General features: G+C 48.0%; 1 protein-coding gene across 4 annotated transcripts in view; it reads left to right on the forward strand.

Moving 5' to 3' along the window:
• LOC141048423 (class I histocompatibility antigen, F10 alpha chain-like) overlaps positions 1–19825 on the forward strand; it is a 300218-nt gene that overhangs the window by 50576 nt on the left and 229817 nt on the right. Inside the window, exons 3-4 of one of the 4 annotated variants that reach the window (XM_073543977.1) lie at positions 11816–12094; positions 18285–18554. The exons of the other annotated variants lie outside the window; for them this stretch is intronic. Of the exons in view, the coding sequence (XP_073400078.1) occupies positions 11816–12094; positions 18285–18554 (549 nt within the window). The remainder of the gene's footprint in view (positions 1–11815; positions 12095–18284; positions 18555–19825) is intronic. 4 annotated transcript variants of the gene reach the window in all.

The raw sequence follows: 19825 nt of genomic DNA on the forward strand, positions 1-19825 counted from the left end.
GGGGACACAGAACCGCAATGTTTCCAGGTACACGGAGGTCTCATCAGCCGGACCCCACATTACAGAACCGCAATGTCTCCGGGTATACAGAGGTCTCATCAGCCAGACCCCCACATTACAGAACCGCAATGTCTCCGGGTATACAGAGGTCTCATCAGCCGGACCCCATATTAAAGAACCACAATGTCTCCGGTTACAGAGGTCTCATCAGCCGGACCCCCAAATTACAGAACCGCAATGTCTCCAGGTACACTGAAGTCTCATCAGCCGGACCCCACATTGCGGTTCTGTAATGTATCCTGTTCCACAGAGGTCTCATCAGCCCGACCCCCACATTACCGAACCGAAATGTCTCCGTTTACACAGAGGTCTCATCAGCCGGACCCCCACATTACAGAACTGCAGTGTCTCTGGGTACACAGAGGTCTCATCAGCCGGACCCCACATTATAGAACCGCAATGTCTCCGGGTACACAGATGTCTCATCAGCCGGATCCCCACATTACAGAACCGCAATGTCTCTGGTTATACAGAGGTCTCATCAGCCGGACCCCCACATTGTTGTGTTCTTGTGGAATATCTGGATTATTGCTTTGCTGTCGTCTGATTCATTATTATTATTATTGAGTGATGACAGAACAGAGGGTCTCTGAAGCAGGGGTGAACCTAGCCTCTCTGCTGCCTGAGGCGAACAGCAAAATGACGCCCCCCCCCCCCCCCTCGCACACAAAGTACATTTTCATATCTATCCTGTAAAACTGAGTTCAATAGTGAGTCCTCAGTGGTTGATACCTTTTAATGGCTAACTGAAAAGATGGTAACACATTCCAAGCTTTCGAGACTACTCAGGTCTCTTCTTCAGGCATTGACTAATACAAAATCTGAAGAGTCACATATTTATGCACAATACAACACAGAAAAAATGCAATAGATAAGACAAGTGACGTGAAGCAGAACTATCAATATGGGAGAGGGAGAAACAAATATTGGACCAGTTCATAGATAAGGAGTCCGGATGTTTTATAGTCCTCTGATTGGGGTCTCCTAGTGTGTTGTGATGCCTCCACAAGGTCTTGAAAGCAAATTCCTTAATTGATGTAAAAAGACATAAATCCATGCGACACATTCATTCCAGCACTGAGAGTGTCAAAGGTCGTCATAAATTTATACTCCCAAACATGTCTCTCTCTCTGAGACTTGAAGTTACCTTTCAATACCAGTAATTTCATATCCATGTTGCTGTGATCAGGGATACAAAAATGTTTTGCCACAGGTAGATCCATTCTTTTTTCTCTTATTGTGTGACGATGAGCATTCATCCTTGTTCTAGCTTTTGCCCTGTCTCCCCCACATACAGACCCCCAGTTGGTCATTTAGTACAAATAATTAAGTACACCCCATTAGATGTAATGCAGCTGAAAGTACCTGGGATCTTGTAGTCCTGATGTGAGTTGGGGGATCTTTATCTTGTCCGTGGTCATTATAAATGGACAGGTTTTACATTTTTTCTGGTTGCAAGGAAAGGTAAAGGTTCCTGCAGCTGTTGGAGAGGACAGGGAGCTTCTGACAATGATGCTTCTTAAATTTGGGGGCTGCCTAAAATGCAGCAGTGGGGGGTCTGGAAAAATGGACTGTAATCGGGCATCTTTTTGTAGTAAAGGTTGTAATTTCCGTGCAGCTCCCCTTAGCACTTCCAGATTTGGGTTGTAGGTGACCACTAGAGGCACCCGGTTATTTTCTTCTTTAGCTTTGTAATGTAGCAGGTGATTCCTTGACATTCTGGTGGCTCTTGTAATTTGGTTTTCAATTGTTCTTGGATGGTAGCCCTGATTCAAAAAGGTCTTTTTGAGGCGACCAAGGTGTTTGTCTCTATCCATGGGGTTGGAACATATACGATTGTATCTGATGGCTTGGCTATAGATAATAGAGTTCTTTATGTGTTTTGGATGGAAACTGTCCCATTTAAGGTATGTTGGACGGTCGATTGGCTTTTGATACAGGGATGTCTCTATTTCATTGTTTTTTAGCTTAATGATGGTGTCCAAAAAGTTAATCTCAGTGCTGGAGTAGTTGAGTGTTAAATTGATGGTGGGATGAAATTGATTAAAGTGTTCGTGGAACGTCTTTAGCTGTTGCTCAGACTCTGTCCAGATGATTAAAATATCATCAATGAAGCGGTAGTAGGCCAGGGGCCTGATGGGGCATTTGGACAAAAAGTCGCTTTCAAGCTTGGCCATGAAAAGATTTGCATACTGTGGAGCCATTTTACTTCCCATAGCTGTGCCAGTCTCTTGTAGATAGATCTTGTTGTCAAATTCAAAGTAATTGTGGGTGAGGATGAATTTTACAAGTTTCACCACAGCATTAGCATCAGTCCCTGCGTTTTCCATGAAGAATTTGCAGGCTTTTAATCCATCTTGGTGTGGGATATTAGAGTACAAAGATTCCACATCCATGGTGGCCAGGATGGTTCCTTCTGGTAGAGGAACTATTGCTGCTAGTTTATTCAATAGATCAGTTGTGTCCTGAATGTAGCTAGTTATATCCTTCACCAGTGGTTTAAGAATACCCTCTACCCATCCAGATACCTGCTCAGTAGTTCAATAGTGGACATTTTGATTTAGATAAATAGAAAAAAAGGTGTCCAAAGACAAGGATGTCAGCGGCATCACACGCACATAGAAGAACAACACAGAAGTATCCAGAAGAAGGGCCATTAATGGCAATGGTAGGCCTGGCACAGGGCCGGACTAGCACATGTGAAAAAGACTTGGGTATACTAATAGATCACAGACTGAATATGAGTCAACAGTGTGATGCAGCAGCAAAAAAGGCAAATGCAATTCTAGGATGTATTAACAGAAGCATACAGTCTAGATCACGTGAAGTCATTATTTCCCTCTACTCCTCTTTGGTCAGACCTCATCTGGAATATTGTGTCCAGTTTTGGGCACCACATTTTAAAAAAGACATCAACAAACTGGAGCAAGTTCAGAAAAGAGCGACCAGAATGGTGACCGGTCTGCAAACCCTGTCTTATGAGGAAAGGTTGCAGGATTTGGGAATGTTTAGTTTGCAAAAGAGAAGACTGAGAGGAGACTTAATAGCTGTCTACAAATATCTAAAGGGCTGTCACATTGTAGAAGGATCAACTTTATTCTCATTTGCACAAGGAAAGACTAGAAGCAATGGGATGAAACTGAATGGGAGGAGACACAGATTAGATATTAGAAAAAACTTTTTGACAGTTAGAGTGATCAATGAGTGGAACAGGCTGCCACGAGAAGTGGTGAGTTCTCCTTCAATGGAAGTCTTCAAACAGAGGCTGGACAGACATCTGACTGGGATGATTTAGCGAATCCTGCTTTGAGCAGGGGGTTGGACCAGATGGCCCAGGAGGTCCCTTCCAACTCTACGATTCTATGATTCTATGATTCTATGAAAAATGCAGCCCTGCCACACAAATCCCATAAACTATAACACTCCTCACCCCGATCAGTGAATTTTTGCTATACTTTGTCATCCCCATATCACTCTCTTTAAGGAGTTATTTGAAGAGCCACATGTGAATGGCACCACAGTGCGTATGATTGACCACAGCTCCATTTACATGGTGCTCTTCAAAGCTACGTTTCCTAGGATCATGGGGGTCCCAGCGGTCAGATCCACAACAAACAGAAAGTTATCCCTTATCCCCACATAATGCTCCATACAGTATTATGGGCCCCATATATTACTGCATACAGTATAATGGGCACCATATACTACTTCATACTGCATAATGGGTACAATATATTACTTCATACAGTGTAATGGGCCCCATATAATGGGCCCCATATAATGCTCCATACAGTATAATGGGCCCCATATAATTCTTCTCCCCAAACCCCGCTGATCTGGTCTCCACAATGTATTCTGATGCGCCCCATATAATTCTTCTCCCCAAACCCCGCTGATCTGGTCTCCACAATGTATTCTGATGCTCTGCACTGCTTGGCACAGGGACATCATTACCTTTATGTATATAATTGTCCACTTGGACTGATAGTAATAGTGATTTGTTTGTACCCTGTTGTCTGGGGCTGGCCCTCTTTAAGGGGTGCTCAGGGCATATGATTATGCACCAATAAAAAGTATAAGAGGCTCAAGGTGACCAGTGCCACCTAGTTTCCTACCCTCCTTATTCTACGGGTACTGTGGGCACGCTGACTGGTACTGAGGAAAAGAAAGAAGAGAGAAAAGAGAGAGAGAAAAGGAGAGAGAGAGAGAAGGAGAGAGAGAAAGAGAGAAAAAAGGAGAGAGAGAGAAAAAAGGAGAGAGAGAGAAAAAAGGAGAGAGAGAAAGGACACTATAGCAGCCTGGCTCCCACTGTAGTGCCCACCTGAGCCTCCCGATGCAGGACATATCATGATCCGCTCACATGGCCGGCATCCCCGAGTTCAAGGCGATCCTGCTATCCGCGCTGTTGGAGGAGGACACGGTGATGGATCTGAAGCATTCCCTGAAGTGCCTCCATGGTTCAGACACAATCTCCTCCCGAAATTACCTCATTTCCGGTCAGCTTCTAGCACGTCACTTCCGGTGGAACGTCACGTGCGAATTTTAAAGTGCTCCTCGGGGCTCCGCCGTGTACTCATGTGTCCGTGGGAAAAGTATGCTCCCAGCCGGGACAGTATCTCTCTCAAAATCGGGACTGTCCAACTGGGAGGTATGAATGCTCCCCACCATACACCTTGTACACGTATGGCTCCGCATACATCATACACACACAGTTCTGCTTTTTATGCCTCGTACACACGGCTCCGTTCTGTACACCTCGCACACACACGGCTCCACTCAGTACACATGGCTCCACTCCGTAAACCTCGTACACATGCTGCTCTGCTCCGTACACCTTATATAATCTAATTCACCGCACACTCAGAGGGGTTATATGCAAACAAGTGCTCATTTTATTATATACAGAACATGTGGGAGCCAAACAAGAATATATAGCACAAAGTAGAAGCGATATAATTAGTGTGCGGTGAATTAGATTATTATTGGTAATAGGACCTACTGGTCCATTACACCTGCACCTCGCTACTAGACTTGAGTGCACGCTAACCTCCTGGTTCCGTACACCTTATAGGCACGTGGCCACGCTCTGTAAACCTTGTATACAAATGGCTCCACTCCGTAAACCTTGTACACATGCGGTTCTGCTCCATACACCTCACACATGCGGCGCCGCTCCATACACACACGTGCGACTCTGCTCCGTACACCTCGTACACGTGCGGCTCCGCTCCGTACAACTCACACACTCACGGCTCTGCTCCGTACACCTCGTACACACACGGCTCTGCTCCGTACACCTCGCACACACGGCTCTGCTGCATCCACACTGTAAACCCTCCCTGACCCCACACATAAACTTCACCTCATCCAGGACGATGAGAACCAGCACAGACAGCAGAGTCCTGCATAAACCAAGGGCTGATACTGGGTACTGGGGGGAACATTATACTGTGTATGGGGGGGATGGCGGTACTGTGGGAATATTATACTGTGTGGGGGGGTGACGGTAGTGGGGAACGTTATACTGCGTGTGGGGGATGGTGGTACTGTGGGAATATTATACTGTGTGGGGGGGGTGACGGTAGTGGGGAACGTTATACTGCGGTTTGGGGGATGGTGATACTCTGGGAACATTATACTGTGTGTGGGGACAGGAAAGGGACATTGTAATATGTGTTTCGTTACTTCCTGTTTTCCATACTTGGGTCATATGCATCTATCAGAGGAAAAGGAACAAAATGCTATGATTCTTAGAAAGTGACAACAAAAAAGCACCAAGATAGTCTCAGCTCTGAAAAGGTTACGGTCCCCTGTGCCCAGTAATGGGGAATCTCCAGCACCTACCTCCATTATTCTCTATGTGGATTGTGGCTCTGCGGGTGGAGGTCAGTGCTGGAGGCTCCATTATTCTCTATGTGGAGTGCGGCTCTGCGGGTGGAGGTAGGTGCCGGAGGCTTCATTATTCTCTATGAGGAGCGGGGATCAGCAGGTGGAGGTCAGTGTTGAAGGCCCCATTCTCTAGCACCGACCTCCACCCGCAGAGCCGCACTCCACATAGAGAATAATGGAGCCTCCGGCACTGACCTCCACCCGCAGAGCCGCACTCCACATAGAGAATAATGGAGCCTCTGGCACCGACCTCCACCCGCAGAGCCGCACTCCACATAGAGAATAATGGAGCCTCCAGCACCTACCTCCACCCGCAGAGCCGCACTCCACATAGAGAATAATGGGGCCTCCAGCACCGACCTCCACCTTCAGAGCTACATTCCACATAGAGAATAATGGAGCCTCCAGCACCTACCTCCACCCGCACTCCACATAGAGAACATTGGAGCCTCCGGCACCTACCTCCGCCTACAGAGCCACACTCCACATATATAGCTGCTCTGTGCGCACAGGACCTGTGATGAGGTCACAGGAGGGGAGGAGTCAGGGGTCACATGATCAGGGTGCCCTGACTACTTCCCTCCTGTGACCATCAATTACAGCCTCTTGCAGGCCCGCAGCACCAGCGTGCAGACTCAGAGGCTAAATTGTAGGTGCTGCAGGTAGAGGAGCGCATAATGCCGACCCCTGCTGCCTGCCGCTTGAACAGGTGGCTCAACTTGACTCATTATAGCTGCGGCCCTGGCTAAACCGCAGGCTAATCCGCAGGAACTGCGGATTTAACAAAATCTGCAAGGAGAAATCCACAGCACCTAAAACTTTGTGGGCACATAGCCTTAAAGGGAACCTGTCAGCTAGTTTAGCTATCCTACCCGCCACTGCACCTTGCTAGCACATCCGTGACATCCCTGTCTCATCTAATTGTGAATTACAAATGTGGAAGAAAAGCGTTTTACACACTTGCTTTTGTTCCACTCCCCCATTCTGTGGGCGCTCCTAGATGGGTGGCCGGTCTTCCAGGGTCCGTTTCCTCCCCCTCGCTGCTGGTATCACCTAGTGGATGAGATAATTGTTTCAGGAGCACGGTACAAATTTCAAATTCATGGTTCCTCGCGGGGATGACGCACTGCCAGACGATTGTCATTTCCAGTCTGCTGCATTGTGGGTGATTATCGGGTGTACGGGTCGGCTTCGGAATGCGCACTGCACATGCTCCGGACCCGGCCAGCATAACCAATACACCCCGACAATGCACCGGACTGGAACTGACAACCGTCCGGCAGTGCGTCATACCCACAAGGAGGAGCCATGAAATTGAAATTTGGACCACGTTCCTGAAACAATTATCACACCCACTTGGGCATGATAGCAGCGAGGGGGAGGAAATGGACCCGGGTAGACCACCCACTCATCGGCCACCCATCTAGGAATGCCCACAGAACGGAAAACAAAAGTAAGTGTGTAAATCGCTTTTTTCAACATTTATAATTCACAATTAGGTCAGACAGGGATGTGCTAGGAAGATAGCTAAACTTGGTGACAGGTTCCCATTAAAGAAAACATTCATGCTGTCCGGGGGGCCACACTCACCTGTTGCCAGTAGCTACACTCACATTCACTGTCACCATGTTACACACCCAGGGCCGCCCGCAATCATTTGCTGCTACTGGTCACTCACACTCACTGCCACCCTGTCTCCCCCTCACCTGCTGGCTACAGGCCTGCAGCTTACAATCGCTGATGTATGTGGGTATTATATCTCGATCTCCATTCTCCAAGTTCTCCAGTCTACACACTGGGAGTTTGGGACAGGACATGGGATGAACACATACATAGAGGTAGAGTGACTGTGACTCACTGACTGGATCACCAATCATCTCATCACACTCCCTGGCTGCAGGGGGTGGACACAGAGGAGGCGGAGAGCCAACCAATTGTTCAAATGAAAGTGAAACAAAAGTCTTACAGAGAGACAGACAGCCTCCAAGTCCTCCCTCCCAGGTCTTGATCACAGCCAGCCAGGCAGCTCTCTGGTTCTTATCTTCACAAAGTGTCAGTATCACACAGTGACACAAACACAAGTGACTCACCAATCACCACAAACAGCATTGCAGCCAGAAGCAGGCGTCAGCTTATCTGATTGCAGGGGACAACGCTGCTCTGCCGCCCCCTCTCTTCAGAGACTCTGTGCCGCCTGAGCTGACTTCTCACCTTGGCTCATGGATGATGCAGCTCTGCTCTGAAGGTCGGATGCAGGGTCCGAAAACTCCTCACCAAAATCTGCTGACCGAGCCGTTCTCGTATTGTCTTGTAGGATGTGTTCACACTGATGTTTCTGGAGCGGAAAACACTGGAAACACCACTGGAAAAAATGTTCAAAATAAAGAACATAATTATGTAACAACAACTCACTGTTCACATTGTGCAATAATCTGCTCAGTCTTTTCAGCTTCCTTTAAATGCTCAGAATTTCACAAGACGGCAAAGAAGATTGTAGATTCTCCAGGAAAGCTCAATACTTAACTGTAGACGTTAATGGGAAGGATAAGGTGATATTTTTGCACATTTTTATTGAGCATTTTTACCACAAATTATACAAGTTTTCTTTTCTTTATGGAGATCAAAAAACACTCAGGAAACAAGCAAAAACAGAAGTAAAAGACGCTTTAGGTGTCACGATTTGACTGGCGAGTGGCCTGGGACCAGGGAGCACCTTTCAGGGCCCTAAAACTAGGGGGTGCCCTGTTCCCCGGGATACTTCAGACGGTGAAGATGCTGGGGCTTCCACCTTGCTTTATCTTCTAGATCGGCCCTACATCTGTCTCCTTCCCCCACACAGGGAAGAAAGGCGCTATTGTGTACTGCAGTACACCACCCCGACAGACAGGGGAACAAAGACAAGGGTAAACTAAAAACTCCACACACACAAAATATACACTCACATATAACAGAGGAATTCACCAGGGTGTGTAGGGAGGGGGAAGAAAGTAAAACAGGGTAGGATGAGGAATTTCCAAGCGTACAAACCAGACAATAGTCGCTAATAAATTCCTCCAGCTCTCCTTCACACCAGCTTCTCCAAGATCATGTAGCTATTGCTAACTCTGACAATGCCTTGGTAATCGAGCCCAGATTTTATAGGGAAGAGGAGTGGCTAACAGACCACAGCTGAATGTAGAAGTTTTTCAATATGGCCGATTAACCCCTGTTCTGCTGGAAGAAATAAACCAGTTTACACTGGAGAAGTGCTTCTTCTCAGCGTAGTAGGAGCAACCAGACGTTGCGGTCTTCTGGCTCCGCTCCATTGCGGTAACCCCGTGACATTAGGTTCACAAAACTCCATGGACAAAAATCATTTTCTCAGGCGTCTTCTACTTAAAAACGGTCAGTTTTTAAATGGTGTAAAAAGACATAGTGCGAACACAACCGTAACCTGGTCAGACTGGGGTGGGAGGAAAATCAGACAAGGGGCCAAGAATTCTCTTTATCACAGTTTATGGCCATAGAGTGAAAGCGAAAAACCAGAGGGGGCTGAGAACAGAAGTGGCCGATGTGAAGGGGTTAACCTAGACCTCTTCTGCACAGGAGAAATAACACTGGGAAAAGCGCACAGGCTGAATGCAGAAAGGAAAGGGTTAACCCTCTTACAGGGAAAGTGAAAAGCTGAGTACATTGTATTACTCGGGAGGAGGCACAGGAAGGAGAAGAGGAGGTTGGGGAATGGAGGAGGCACAGGAAGGAGAAGAGGACGGGGAATAGAGGGGGCACAGGAAGGAGAAGAGGAGGTTGGGGAATAGAGGGGGCACAGGAAGGAGAAGAGGTCGGGGAATGGAGGGGGCACAGGAAGGAGAAGAGGTCGGGGAATGGAGAGGGCACAGGAAGGAGAAGAGGTCGGGGAATGGAGGGGGCACAGGAAGGAGAAGAGGAGGTCGGGGTATGGAGGGGGGCACAGGAAGGAGAAGAGGTCGGGGAATGGAGGGGGCACATGAAGGAGAAGAGGAGGTCGGGGAATGGAGGGGGCACAGGAAGGAGAAGAGGATGGGGAATGGAGGGGGCTCAGGAAGGAGAAGAGGTCGGGGAATGGAGGGGGCTCAGGAAGGAGAAGAGGAGGTCGGTGAATGGAGGGGGCACAGGAAGGAGAGGAGGAGGTCGGGGAATGGAGGGGGCACAGGAAGGAGAAGAGGAGGTCGGGGAATGGAGGGGGCACAGGAAGGAGAAGAGGTCGGGGAATGGAGGGGGCACAGGAAGGAGAAGAGGAGGATGGGGAATGGAGGGGGCTCAGGAAGGAGAAGAGGTCGGGGAATGGAGGGGGCTCAGGAAGGAGAAGAGGAGGTCGGTGAATGGAGGGGGCACAGGAAGGAGAGGAGGTCGGGGAATGGAGGGGGCACAGGAAGGAGAAGAGGAGGTCGGGGAATGGAGGGGGCACAGGAAGGAGAAGAGGTCGGGGAATGGAGGAGGCACAGGGAAGGGAAGAAGAGGTCGGGGAATGGAGGAGGCACAGGAAGGAGAAGAGGTCGGGGAATGGAGGAGGCACAGGAAGAAGAGGAGGTCGGGAAATGGAGGGGCACAGGAAGAAGTGGAGGTTGGGGAATGGAGGAGGCACAGGAAGGAGAAGAGGTGGGGGAATGGAGGAGGCACAGGAAGAGGTCGGGGAATGGAGGAGGCACAGGAAAGGGAAGAAGAGGTCAGGGAATGGAGGAGGCACAGGAAGGAGAAGAGGTCAGGGAATGGAGGAGGTACAGGAAGGAGAAGAAAAGGTTGGGGAATGGAGGAGGCACAGGAAGAAGAAGAGGTCGGGGAATGGAGGGGCACAGGAAGGAGAAGAGGTCGGGGAATGGAGGAGGTACAGGAAGGAGAAGAGGAGGTTGGGGAATGGATTGGGTTGGCACAGGAAGGAGAAGAGGAGGTCGGGGAATGGAGGAGGCACAGGAAAGAGAAGAGGAGGTCGGGGAATAGAGGAGGCACAGGAAGGAGAAGAGGAGGTCGGGGAATGGAGGGGGCACAGGAAGGAGAAGAGGAGGTCGGGGAATGGAGGGGGCACAGGAAGGAGAAGAGGAGGTCGGGGAATGGAGGAGGCACAGGAAGGAAAAGAGCAGATCGGGGAATGGAGGCGGCCACATGGGCAGGAGCTGCACACAGAGGACATAAGTGGGGTTTCCTGCTGAGCCGAGTGTCCCCAGGGTTACTGAGTTCAGAGCTGACAGACGGGAGATGTCGCAGGGAGACGCAGCAGTTACTGATCCGGCTGCTCGGGGGTAACCAGTGTGCGGGGAGGAGCGTGCATAGCAGGTGACTGACAGCCGTACAGATCCGTCTCCTCCAGGACCTGCGCTGTCTGCTGCCTGGTCACGTGCAGCATCTCCGAACACGTCAACGCGCCACAGGCGTCCCCCACTGATGACAGACAGCTCTACTGTCCAATCACATAGCTCAGCAGCCCTGCTCCTACCAATGGTAAGACAGCGCCGCGTGTGGGCGGGGCAAAATGCTATTACGAGAAGATGAGACCCACTTGCGCCCTAAGATTACTCCAGTAATCCGCCCTATATACATTCGCCGCCCTCTCCGCTTCTGCCGCCGGGGGCACTGTATCCTCGGGGCCGTAGAAGCCTGGTGAGGATTAAGAATAAAATCCAGTAATGTCCGCGGTAAATGGCGCACAGGTCACTGAGGGGTTACACGGTCTCATGTAGTGACGTCAGACTGTGATCGGTGCACGATGTCTCCGCTGCTCTACAATATCTGTGGCCGATCACACACATCAGATATTGGGGATTATGGAAACACCGGGCACATTCATCACTGGATCGTCAGGATCTTCAGGCTGATCTCTGTGCTGTGTAACATGTTCCTGTCTTGTCTGCAGGTTTCCATTCCTACCAGTGGATGATCGGCTGTGTGCTGAGAGATGACGGCGGGGTCACTGGGTACGATCAGTACGGATATGATGGGAGAGAGTTCATGGCCCTGGACACACAGACATGGACATATGTCCCCACCATGGCCCAGGCTCAGATCACCGCAGATAGATGGAACAGCCCAGAGGAACTATGGGGGGAGAGATGGAAGAATTATATAGAGAATATCTGTATCGAGGATCTGAAGAAATATTTGGAGAACGGGAGAGAAGATCTGGAGAGGAGAGGTGAGCGCTCATCATCACATCTGTCCCTGGCACTGAATACCCCCATATAGGTAATAAGCCCCTGTCACCTCTGTGTGATGTGTGATTTATGGTCAGCCTTGTACTTCTAGTCCCCTCTGTCCCCGGCACTGAATCCCCCGTATAGGTAATAAGCCCCTGTTACCTCTGTGTGATGGGTGATTTATGGTCAGCCTTGTACTTGTAGTCCCCTCTGTCCTCGGCACTGAATCCCCCCATACAGGTAATAAGTCCCTGTTACCTCTGTGTGATGTGTGATTTATGGTCAGCCTTGTACTTGTAGTCCCCTCTGTCCCCGGCACTGAATCCTCCCATACAGGTAATAAGCCCCTGTCACCTCTGTGTGATGTGTGAGTTATGGTCAGCCTTGTACTTTTAGTCCCCTCTGTTCTCGGCACTGAACCCCCCATATAGGTAATAAGCCCCTGTCACCTCTGTGTGATGTGTGATTTATGGTCAGCCTTGTACTTGTAGTCCCCTCTGTCCCTGGCACTGAATCCCCCCATATAGATAATAAGCCCCTGTCACCTCTGTGTGATGTGTGATTTATGGTCAGCCTTGTACTTGTAGTCCCCTCTGTCCCCGACACTGAATCCCCCATATAGGTAATAAGCCCCTGTCACCTCTGTGTGATGTGTGATTTATAGTCAGCCTTGTACTTGTAGTCCCCTCTGTCCCCGGCACTGAATCCCCCATATAGGTAGTAAGCCCCTGTCACCTCTGTGTGATGTGTGATTTATGGTCAGCCTTGTACTTGTAGTCCCCTCTGTCCCCCACACTGAATCCCCCATATAGGTAATAAGCCCCTGTCACCTCTGTGTGATGTGTGAGTTATGGTCAGCCTTGTACTTGTAGTCCCCTCTGTCTCCGGCACTGAATCCCCCTTATAGGTAATAAGCCCCTGTCACCTCTGTGTGATGTGTGATTTATGGTCAGCCTTGTACTTGTAGTCCCCTCTGTCCCCGGCACTGAATCTCCCCCATATAGGTAATGAGCCCCTGTCACCTCTGTGTGATGTGTGATTTATGGTCAGCCTTGTACTTGTAGTCCCCTCTGTCCCCGACACTGAATCCCCCATATAGGTAATAAGCCCCTGTCACCTCTGTGTGATGTGTGATTTATGGTCAGCCTTGTACTTGTAGTCCCCTCTGTCCCCGACACTGAATCCCCCCATATAGGTAATAAGCCCCTGTCACCTCTGTGTGATGTGTGATTTATGGTCAGCCTTGTACTTGTAGTCCCCTCTGTCCCCGACACTGAATCCCCCATATAGGTAATAAGCCCCTGTCACCTCTGTGTGATGTGTGATTTATGGTCAGCCTTATACTTGTAGTCCCCTCTGTCCCCGACACTGAATCCCCCCATATAGGTAATAAGCCCCTGTCACCCCTGTGTGATGTGTGATTTATTGTCAGCCTTGTACTTGTAGTCCCCCCTGTCCCCGGCACTGAATCCTCCCATATAAGTAATAAGCCCCTGTCACCTGTGTGTGATGTGTGATTTATGGTCAGCCTTGTACTTGTAGTCCCCTGTCCCCGGCACTGAATCCCCCCATATAGGTAATCAGCCCCTGTCACCTGTGTGTGATGTGTGATTTATGGTCAGCCTTGTACTTGTAGTCCCCTCTGTCCCCGACACTGAATCCCCCCATATAGGTAATCAGCCCCTGTCACCTGTGTGTGATGTGTGATTTATGGTCAGCCTTGTACTTGTAGTCCCCTCTCCCCGGCACTGAATCCCCCATATAGGTAATAAGCCCCTGTCACCTCTGTGTGATGTGTGATTTATGGTCAGCCTTGTACTTGTAGTCCCCTCTGTCCCCGGCACTGAATCCCCCATATAGGTAATAAGCCCCTGTCACCTCTGTGTGATGTGTGATTTATGGTCAGCCTTGTACTTGTAGTCCCCTCTGTCCCCGGCACTGAATCCCCCATATAGGTAATAAGCCCCTGTCACCTCTGTGTGATGTGTGATTTATGGTCAGCCTTGTACTTGTAGTCCCCTCTGTCCCCGGCACTGAATCCCCCATATAGGTAATAAGCCCCTGTCACCTCTGTGTGATGTGTGATTTATGGTCAGCCTTGTACTTGTAGTCCCCTCTCCCCGGCACTGAATCCCCCCATATAGGTAATCAGCCCCTGTCACCTCTGTGTGATGTGTGATTTATGGTCAGCCTTGTACTTGTAGTCCCCTCTGTCCCCGGCACTGAATCCCCCATATAGGTAATAAGCCCCTGTCACCTCTGTGTGATGTGTGATTTATGGTCAGCCTTGTACTTGTAGTCCCCTCTGTCCCCAGCACTGAATCCCCACCATATAGGTAATAAGCCCCTGTCACCTGTGTGTGATGTGTGATTTATGGTCAGCCTTGTACTTGTAGTCCCCTCTCCCCGGCACTGAATCCCCCTTATAGGTAATCAGCCCCTGTCACCTGTGTGTGATGTGTGATTTATGGTCAGCCTTGTACTTGTAGTCCCCTCTGTCCCCGACACTGAATCCCCCCATATAGGTAATCAGCCCCTGTCACCTGTGTGTGATGTGTGATTTATGGTCAGCCTTGTACTTGTAGTCCCCTCTCCCCGGCACTGAATCCCCCATATAGATAATAAGCCCCTGTCACCTCTGTGTGATGTGTGATTTATGGTCAGCCTTGTACTTGTAGTCCCCTCTGTCCCCGGCACTGAATCCCCCATATAGGTAATAAGCCCCTGTCACCTCTGTGTGATGTGTGATTTATGGTCAGCCTTGTACTTGTAGTCCCCTCTGTCCCCAGCACTGAATCCCCACCATATAGGTAATAAGCCCCTGTCACCTGTGTGTGATGTGTGATTTATGGTCAGCCTTGTACTTGTAGTCCCCTCTCCCCGGCACTGAATCCCCCATATAGATAATAAGCCCCTGTCACCTCTGTGTGATGTGTGATTTATGGTCAGCCTTGTACTTGTAGTCCCCTCTCCCCGGCACTGAATCCCCCATATAGGTAATAAGCCCCTGTCACCTCTGTGTGATGTGTGATTTATGGTCAGCCTTGTACTTGTAGTCCCCCCTGACCCCGACACTGAACCCCCCATACAGGTAATAAGCCCCTGTCGGCTCCTGCTGTTTATTCTGTGAGTCCGTCTTTTCTTACAGTTCCATATCGTCCTGTTCCTCGGTTCTTCCTTCTAGATGTGTTACTAGTCCGGGGCGTCCTACACAGGCTGACACTGTGCGATCAGTGCGGAGCGGCCACATTGTGCAGGACACAGCCGATGTCCAGTCATTTATACATTTCCTGGAGGCATAACAGAGGAATCACAGAATGCAGAAACCTAAGAAAAGATGCTCCAGAATTGTTATTTAATGGGAAATACAAGTTTTGTGCTAAAATAGACGAGTGAGGAGAGGAGACGGGTTCTCTTTAACCCCCTATAGACATTAGACATACTGGTCCATTCAGTGTCGGCTCTCTGTCTCTGGTGCGGGCTCAGGAGCTGAGCCGCCACATTCCCAGCAGGTGATGGCTGCTCTATTCATCCATCATCTACCTCTAAAGTCTGGGGGTGAAGCCGAGCTCCAACCATTGCTGTTATCTGTCAGATGCCGCTGTCAATCACTGAGAGCAGCATTTACAGCAGACCTTTATTCTAAGCGCCCATCAGCTTCCCCGCAGCACGATCGTGGGGAGCCAATGAGCTGCCATGGCAGTCGGGGGTCTGCTGAACGCCCCTGTCATGATGGAGCTGAAGACCCTCCTGTAGCTGCACAGGAGACCCTGATTTGTACTATATACCCCAATACTGCGGTGCTGCAGGATCTAGTACAAGGGATCGGCGACTGCAGGTTCTGGATCCCTAAAAGGACTATAAAATGCAGGAAAAAATTGTGAAAATAAACTTTATTCCCTTATTTATATTCAGTAAACACCGTAATGAGAACAAATATTCAAAACGCCAATATTCCAACATTCCAGGATAAAGTAAGAAGTGATGAATGTGTCACATCAGCCCCAGGATGGGATTAATAAAAAACACCGACTCCGAGCACAAAGTCCCTCACAGCCCGTCACCGGAACACCGGGAACGTCACAGGTCTCGGGAAATGGCGACAGAAGCCACAGTTTATAGAGTATTTCCAAAGTCTGTAATAAATCTGCCTGTTTCTATCACTGTGATCGCACTGACCTGGAGCATCGGCTGCCGGATCATTCTCACCCTAGAATGAAGGCGAGAAAAACTAACAAAAAGCAATCGGAGAATTTTCTTTTTTTTTTTCTCGCAATTTTGCTGTATTTTTTCTGTTTTCCAGTAAATTACATGGTGAAATGGATGGTGTCATTCAAAAGTGCAACTTGTGCCGCAGAAAACAAGGTCTCATGCGGCTACAGACAGAAAAAAAAGCTATGGCTCCTATAGGAAGGGAAGGCAGAAACAAAACGTAAAATCACCATGCCAGGAAGGGGTTAATATCGGTCAGGTATCATTGCACTGACACGAGATTGGCAGCTACATAAATTTAAAACCACCACAAACTGAAATACCCAAACACAAAAATACATAATATAACAAGTAATAAAACCTTTATTAGGCTAAAAAACAGATTGAAAAGGGGAAATTCCAACAAAGACGAGAGTGGTAATCCCCCTATTATACTGGGAGAGAAATAACTGCACTAATACATAAATTACTCATATCCGGTGATGTGAGCAGCACTCATACAGCATCCATCATCCATCTGTGTGTGATCATCATCAGACTAAGTACAAGCTCTGTGGCTCCATCTAGTGGTTATGTGCAAAAATGCTAAACTGGAGGTAGATACAATAAGATCTGCTGTCCCGAGAATAAATATATAGGAATAACATTAGTGTGCCACATTTACTGATTTATGGAAAATATGCATAATATAAAATTAATAAGTGTAAATTATGGCTCAAGGGCCGGAAGAAATTAGAGAAAGTCAGCAAATGTAGCACAGCAGTTATAGTGAGATATGGGGACACAGAGCAATTAATCAAAAAATCACAGAGTCATATTCCAATGAGAAGGCGATCGGGCAAGAACAAGTGTGTGCTAGTGCTGTGCCCGAACAATCAAAAATGAGAACATCCTGCACAAAACATCTATAGACTGAGATAACACATTCACCACTGTCACTCTTACACGCATTTCGCCGCGTTAGCTTCCTCAGGGGGTGAATAAGTGTTCCAAAGGCGTTTCTATATAGGTTTCGCTGGATAGACGTGTCGCCACTGACACCAAACGGGGCAACACACCGCGAGCGTTCAGCACATGAGATGAAACAGGTAGCTCAGGATGGACATATCGCTGCTGAGCTAAATCACATTCACTATCCACACATTGCTTATCTGGTTAAATGGCTACAATAATCTGCGCAGGTAAGAATTAGACAAACGGGACACAGGTGAATGTGACATATAGACCACCCAAGAGGGAAAAATCAAAGTGCAAGTGCCTCTTACAGTGCCAACGTGTGAAATATTGAAAATAATCTAAATTAAAAAAATAAATAAATGGAAAATAATAATTTAATCAGATAAAATATATCTGGATGTTCTACAAGTGTTATATAGAAATGAAATCCTTCAAAGTATATAAATAAATATATATATGTGTGTGTATATATGCATACAAACAAAGATGATAATGTGCAAATTTTTCTTGACTATAATCTACAATTGATTCAGTGTGATTGTGTAGAGTGTGGACTGGAGAACAGAAATAAAAAAGGATACAAAGAAAAGTCCCCGTATCTCTCCTGTTTTCCCTACGTGCTCTATACGCACACTGTATACGGCGCTCTGGTAGCGGCCGGTCAGATGCGGCTCCAATCCGTAATATCGGTAGCAGTAAAGCTCAGCGCTCGATAGGAAGCTGTGCAAGAATTGTGGATTTATTATCAGTCAAGGTCAGTCCGTGATAAACAGCTTAAATTGACGTTTCGTCCAATCATAGACCTTCATCAGAAATCTCCTGTGTTGCTGGGATGTGTAGTGAATGTATACCACTCAGAATTGTAAAGTGGACTGTGAGCCGTGTGGTTATAAGTGGTCAGTGCTGCCGTGTGGTGACATGGTCACTGTCAGGAATGCATGAGAGTAGAGACCCCCAGACAGGAGACAGATCAGATCTGTGCTGCACACACCCCATTTATACCTTCTTCTTCCCTCTCAGTTCGGCCCCAGGTGAAGGTGTCCGGTCAGGAGAAAGGTGACACCGTGAAGCTTCACTGCCAGGTGTACGGATTTCACCCCCGAGCTGTGGATGTGAAGTGGAAGAACAAGGAGGACGAGGTTCACTCATATGAGACCACACACGTCCTCCCCAATCCTGACGGCACCTATCAGATCAGGGTCAGCGCGGAAGTGACCCCCAAAGATGGCGACATATACTCCTGTTATGTGGATCACAGCAGCCTGGAGCAGCCGCAGTACATCGTGTGGGGTGAGTAGTGTCATAGAATCATAGAAACGTAGAGTTGGAAGGGACCTCCTTGGCCATCTGGTCCAACCCCCTGCTCAAAGCAGGATTCGCTAAATCATCCCAGTCAGATGTCTGTCCAGCCTCTGTTTGAAGACTTCCATTGAAGGAGAACTCACCACTTCTCGTGACAGCTTGTTCCACTCATTGATCACTCTAACTGTTAAAAAGTTTTTTCTAATATCTAATCTGTGTCTCCTCCCATTCAGTTTCATCCCATTACGTCTAGTCTTTCCTTGTGCAGATGAGAATAAAGTTGATCCTTCTACAATGTGACAGCCCTTTAGATATTTGTAGACAGCTATTAAGTCTCCTCTCTGTCTTCTCTTTTGCAAACTAAACATTCCCAAATCCTGCAACCTTTCCTCATAAGACAGGGTTTGCAGACCGGTCACCATTCTGGTCGCTCTTTTCTGAACTTGCTCCAGTTTGTTGATGTCTTTTTTAAAATGTGGTGCCCAAAACTGGACACAATATTCCAGATGAGGTCTGACCAAAGAGGAGTAGAGGGAAATAATGACTTCACGTGATCTAGACTGTATGCTTCTGTTAATACATCCTAGAATTGCATTTGCCTTTTTTGCTGCTGCATCACACTGTTGACTCATATTCAGTCTGTGATCTATTAGTATACCCAAGTCTTTTTCACATGTGCTGTTGCTTAGCCCTATTCCTCCCATTCTGTATATGCTTTTTCCATTTTTATTGCCCAGATGTAGTACTTTGCATTTTTCCCTGTTAAAAACCATTCTGTTAGTTGCTGCCCACTTCTCCAGTTTATTTATATCTTTTTGAATCCTCTCTCTCTCTTCTCTAGTATTAGCTATCCCTCCTAGCTTTGTGTCATCAGCAAATTTAATCAGTTTACCCTCAATTCCTTCATCTAAATCATTGATAAAGATGTTGAACAATACAGGGCCCAGGACAGAGCCCTGTGGTACCCCACTTGAGACATTCTTCCAACTGGATGTGCAGCCATTTACGACCACTCTTTGGGTCCGATCACTAAGCCAGTTATGAATCCACCTAACAGTTGCCTTGTCCATTCCATACTTAGTCATTTTTTCAATAAGGATTGTATGACATACTTTGTCAAATGCTTTGCTGAAGTCAATATATACTATATCTACAGCATTTCCTTGATCCACCCAATCAGTGATTCCATCATAGAAGTTAATTAATTTAGTCTGACATGACTTATTAGTTACAAACCCATGCTGACTCTGTTTAATCAC

Source organism: Dendrobates tinctorius, unplaced genomic scaffold (assembly GCF_039654945.1).
Source record: "Dendrobates tinctorius isolate UK_male_01 unplaced genomic scaffold, ASM3965494v1 ptg000135l, whole genome shotgun sequence".
Lineage (NCBI taxonomy): Eukaryota > Metazoa > Chordata > Amphibia > Anura > Dendrobatidae > Dendrobates > Dendrobates tinctorius.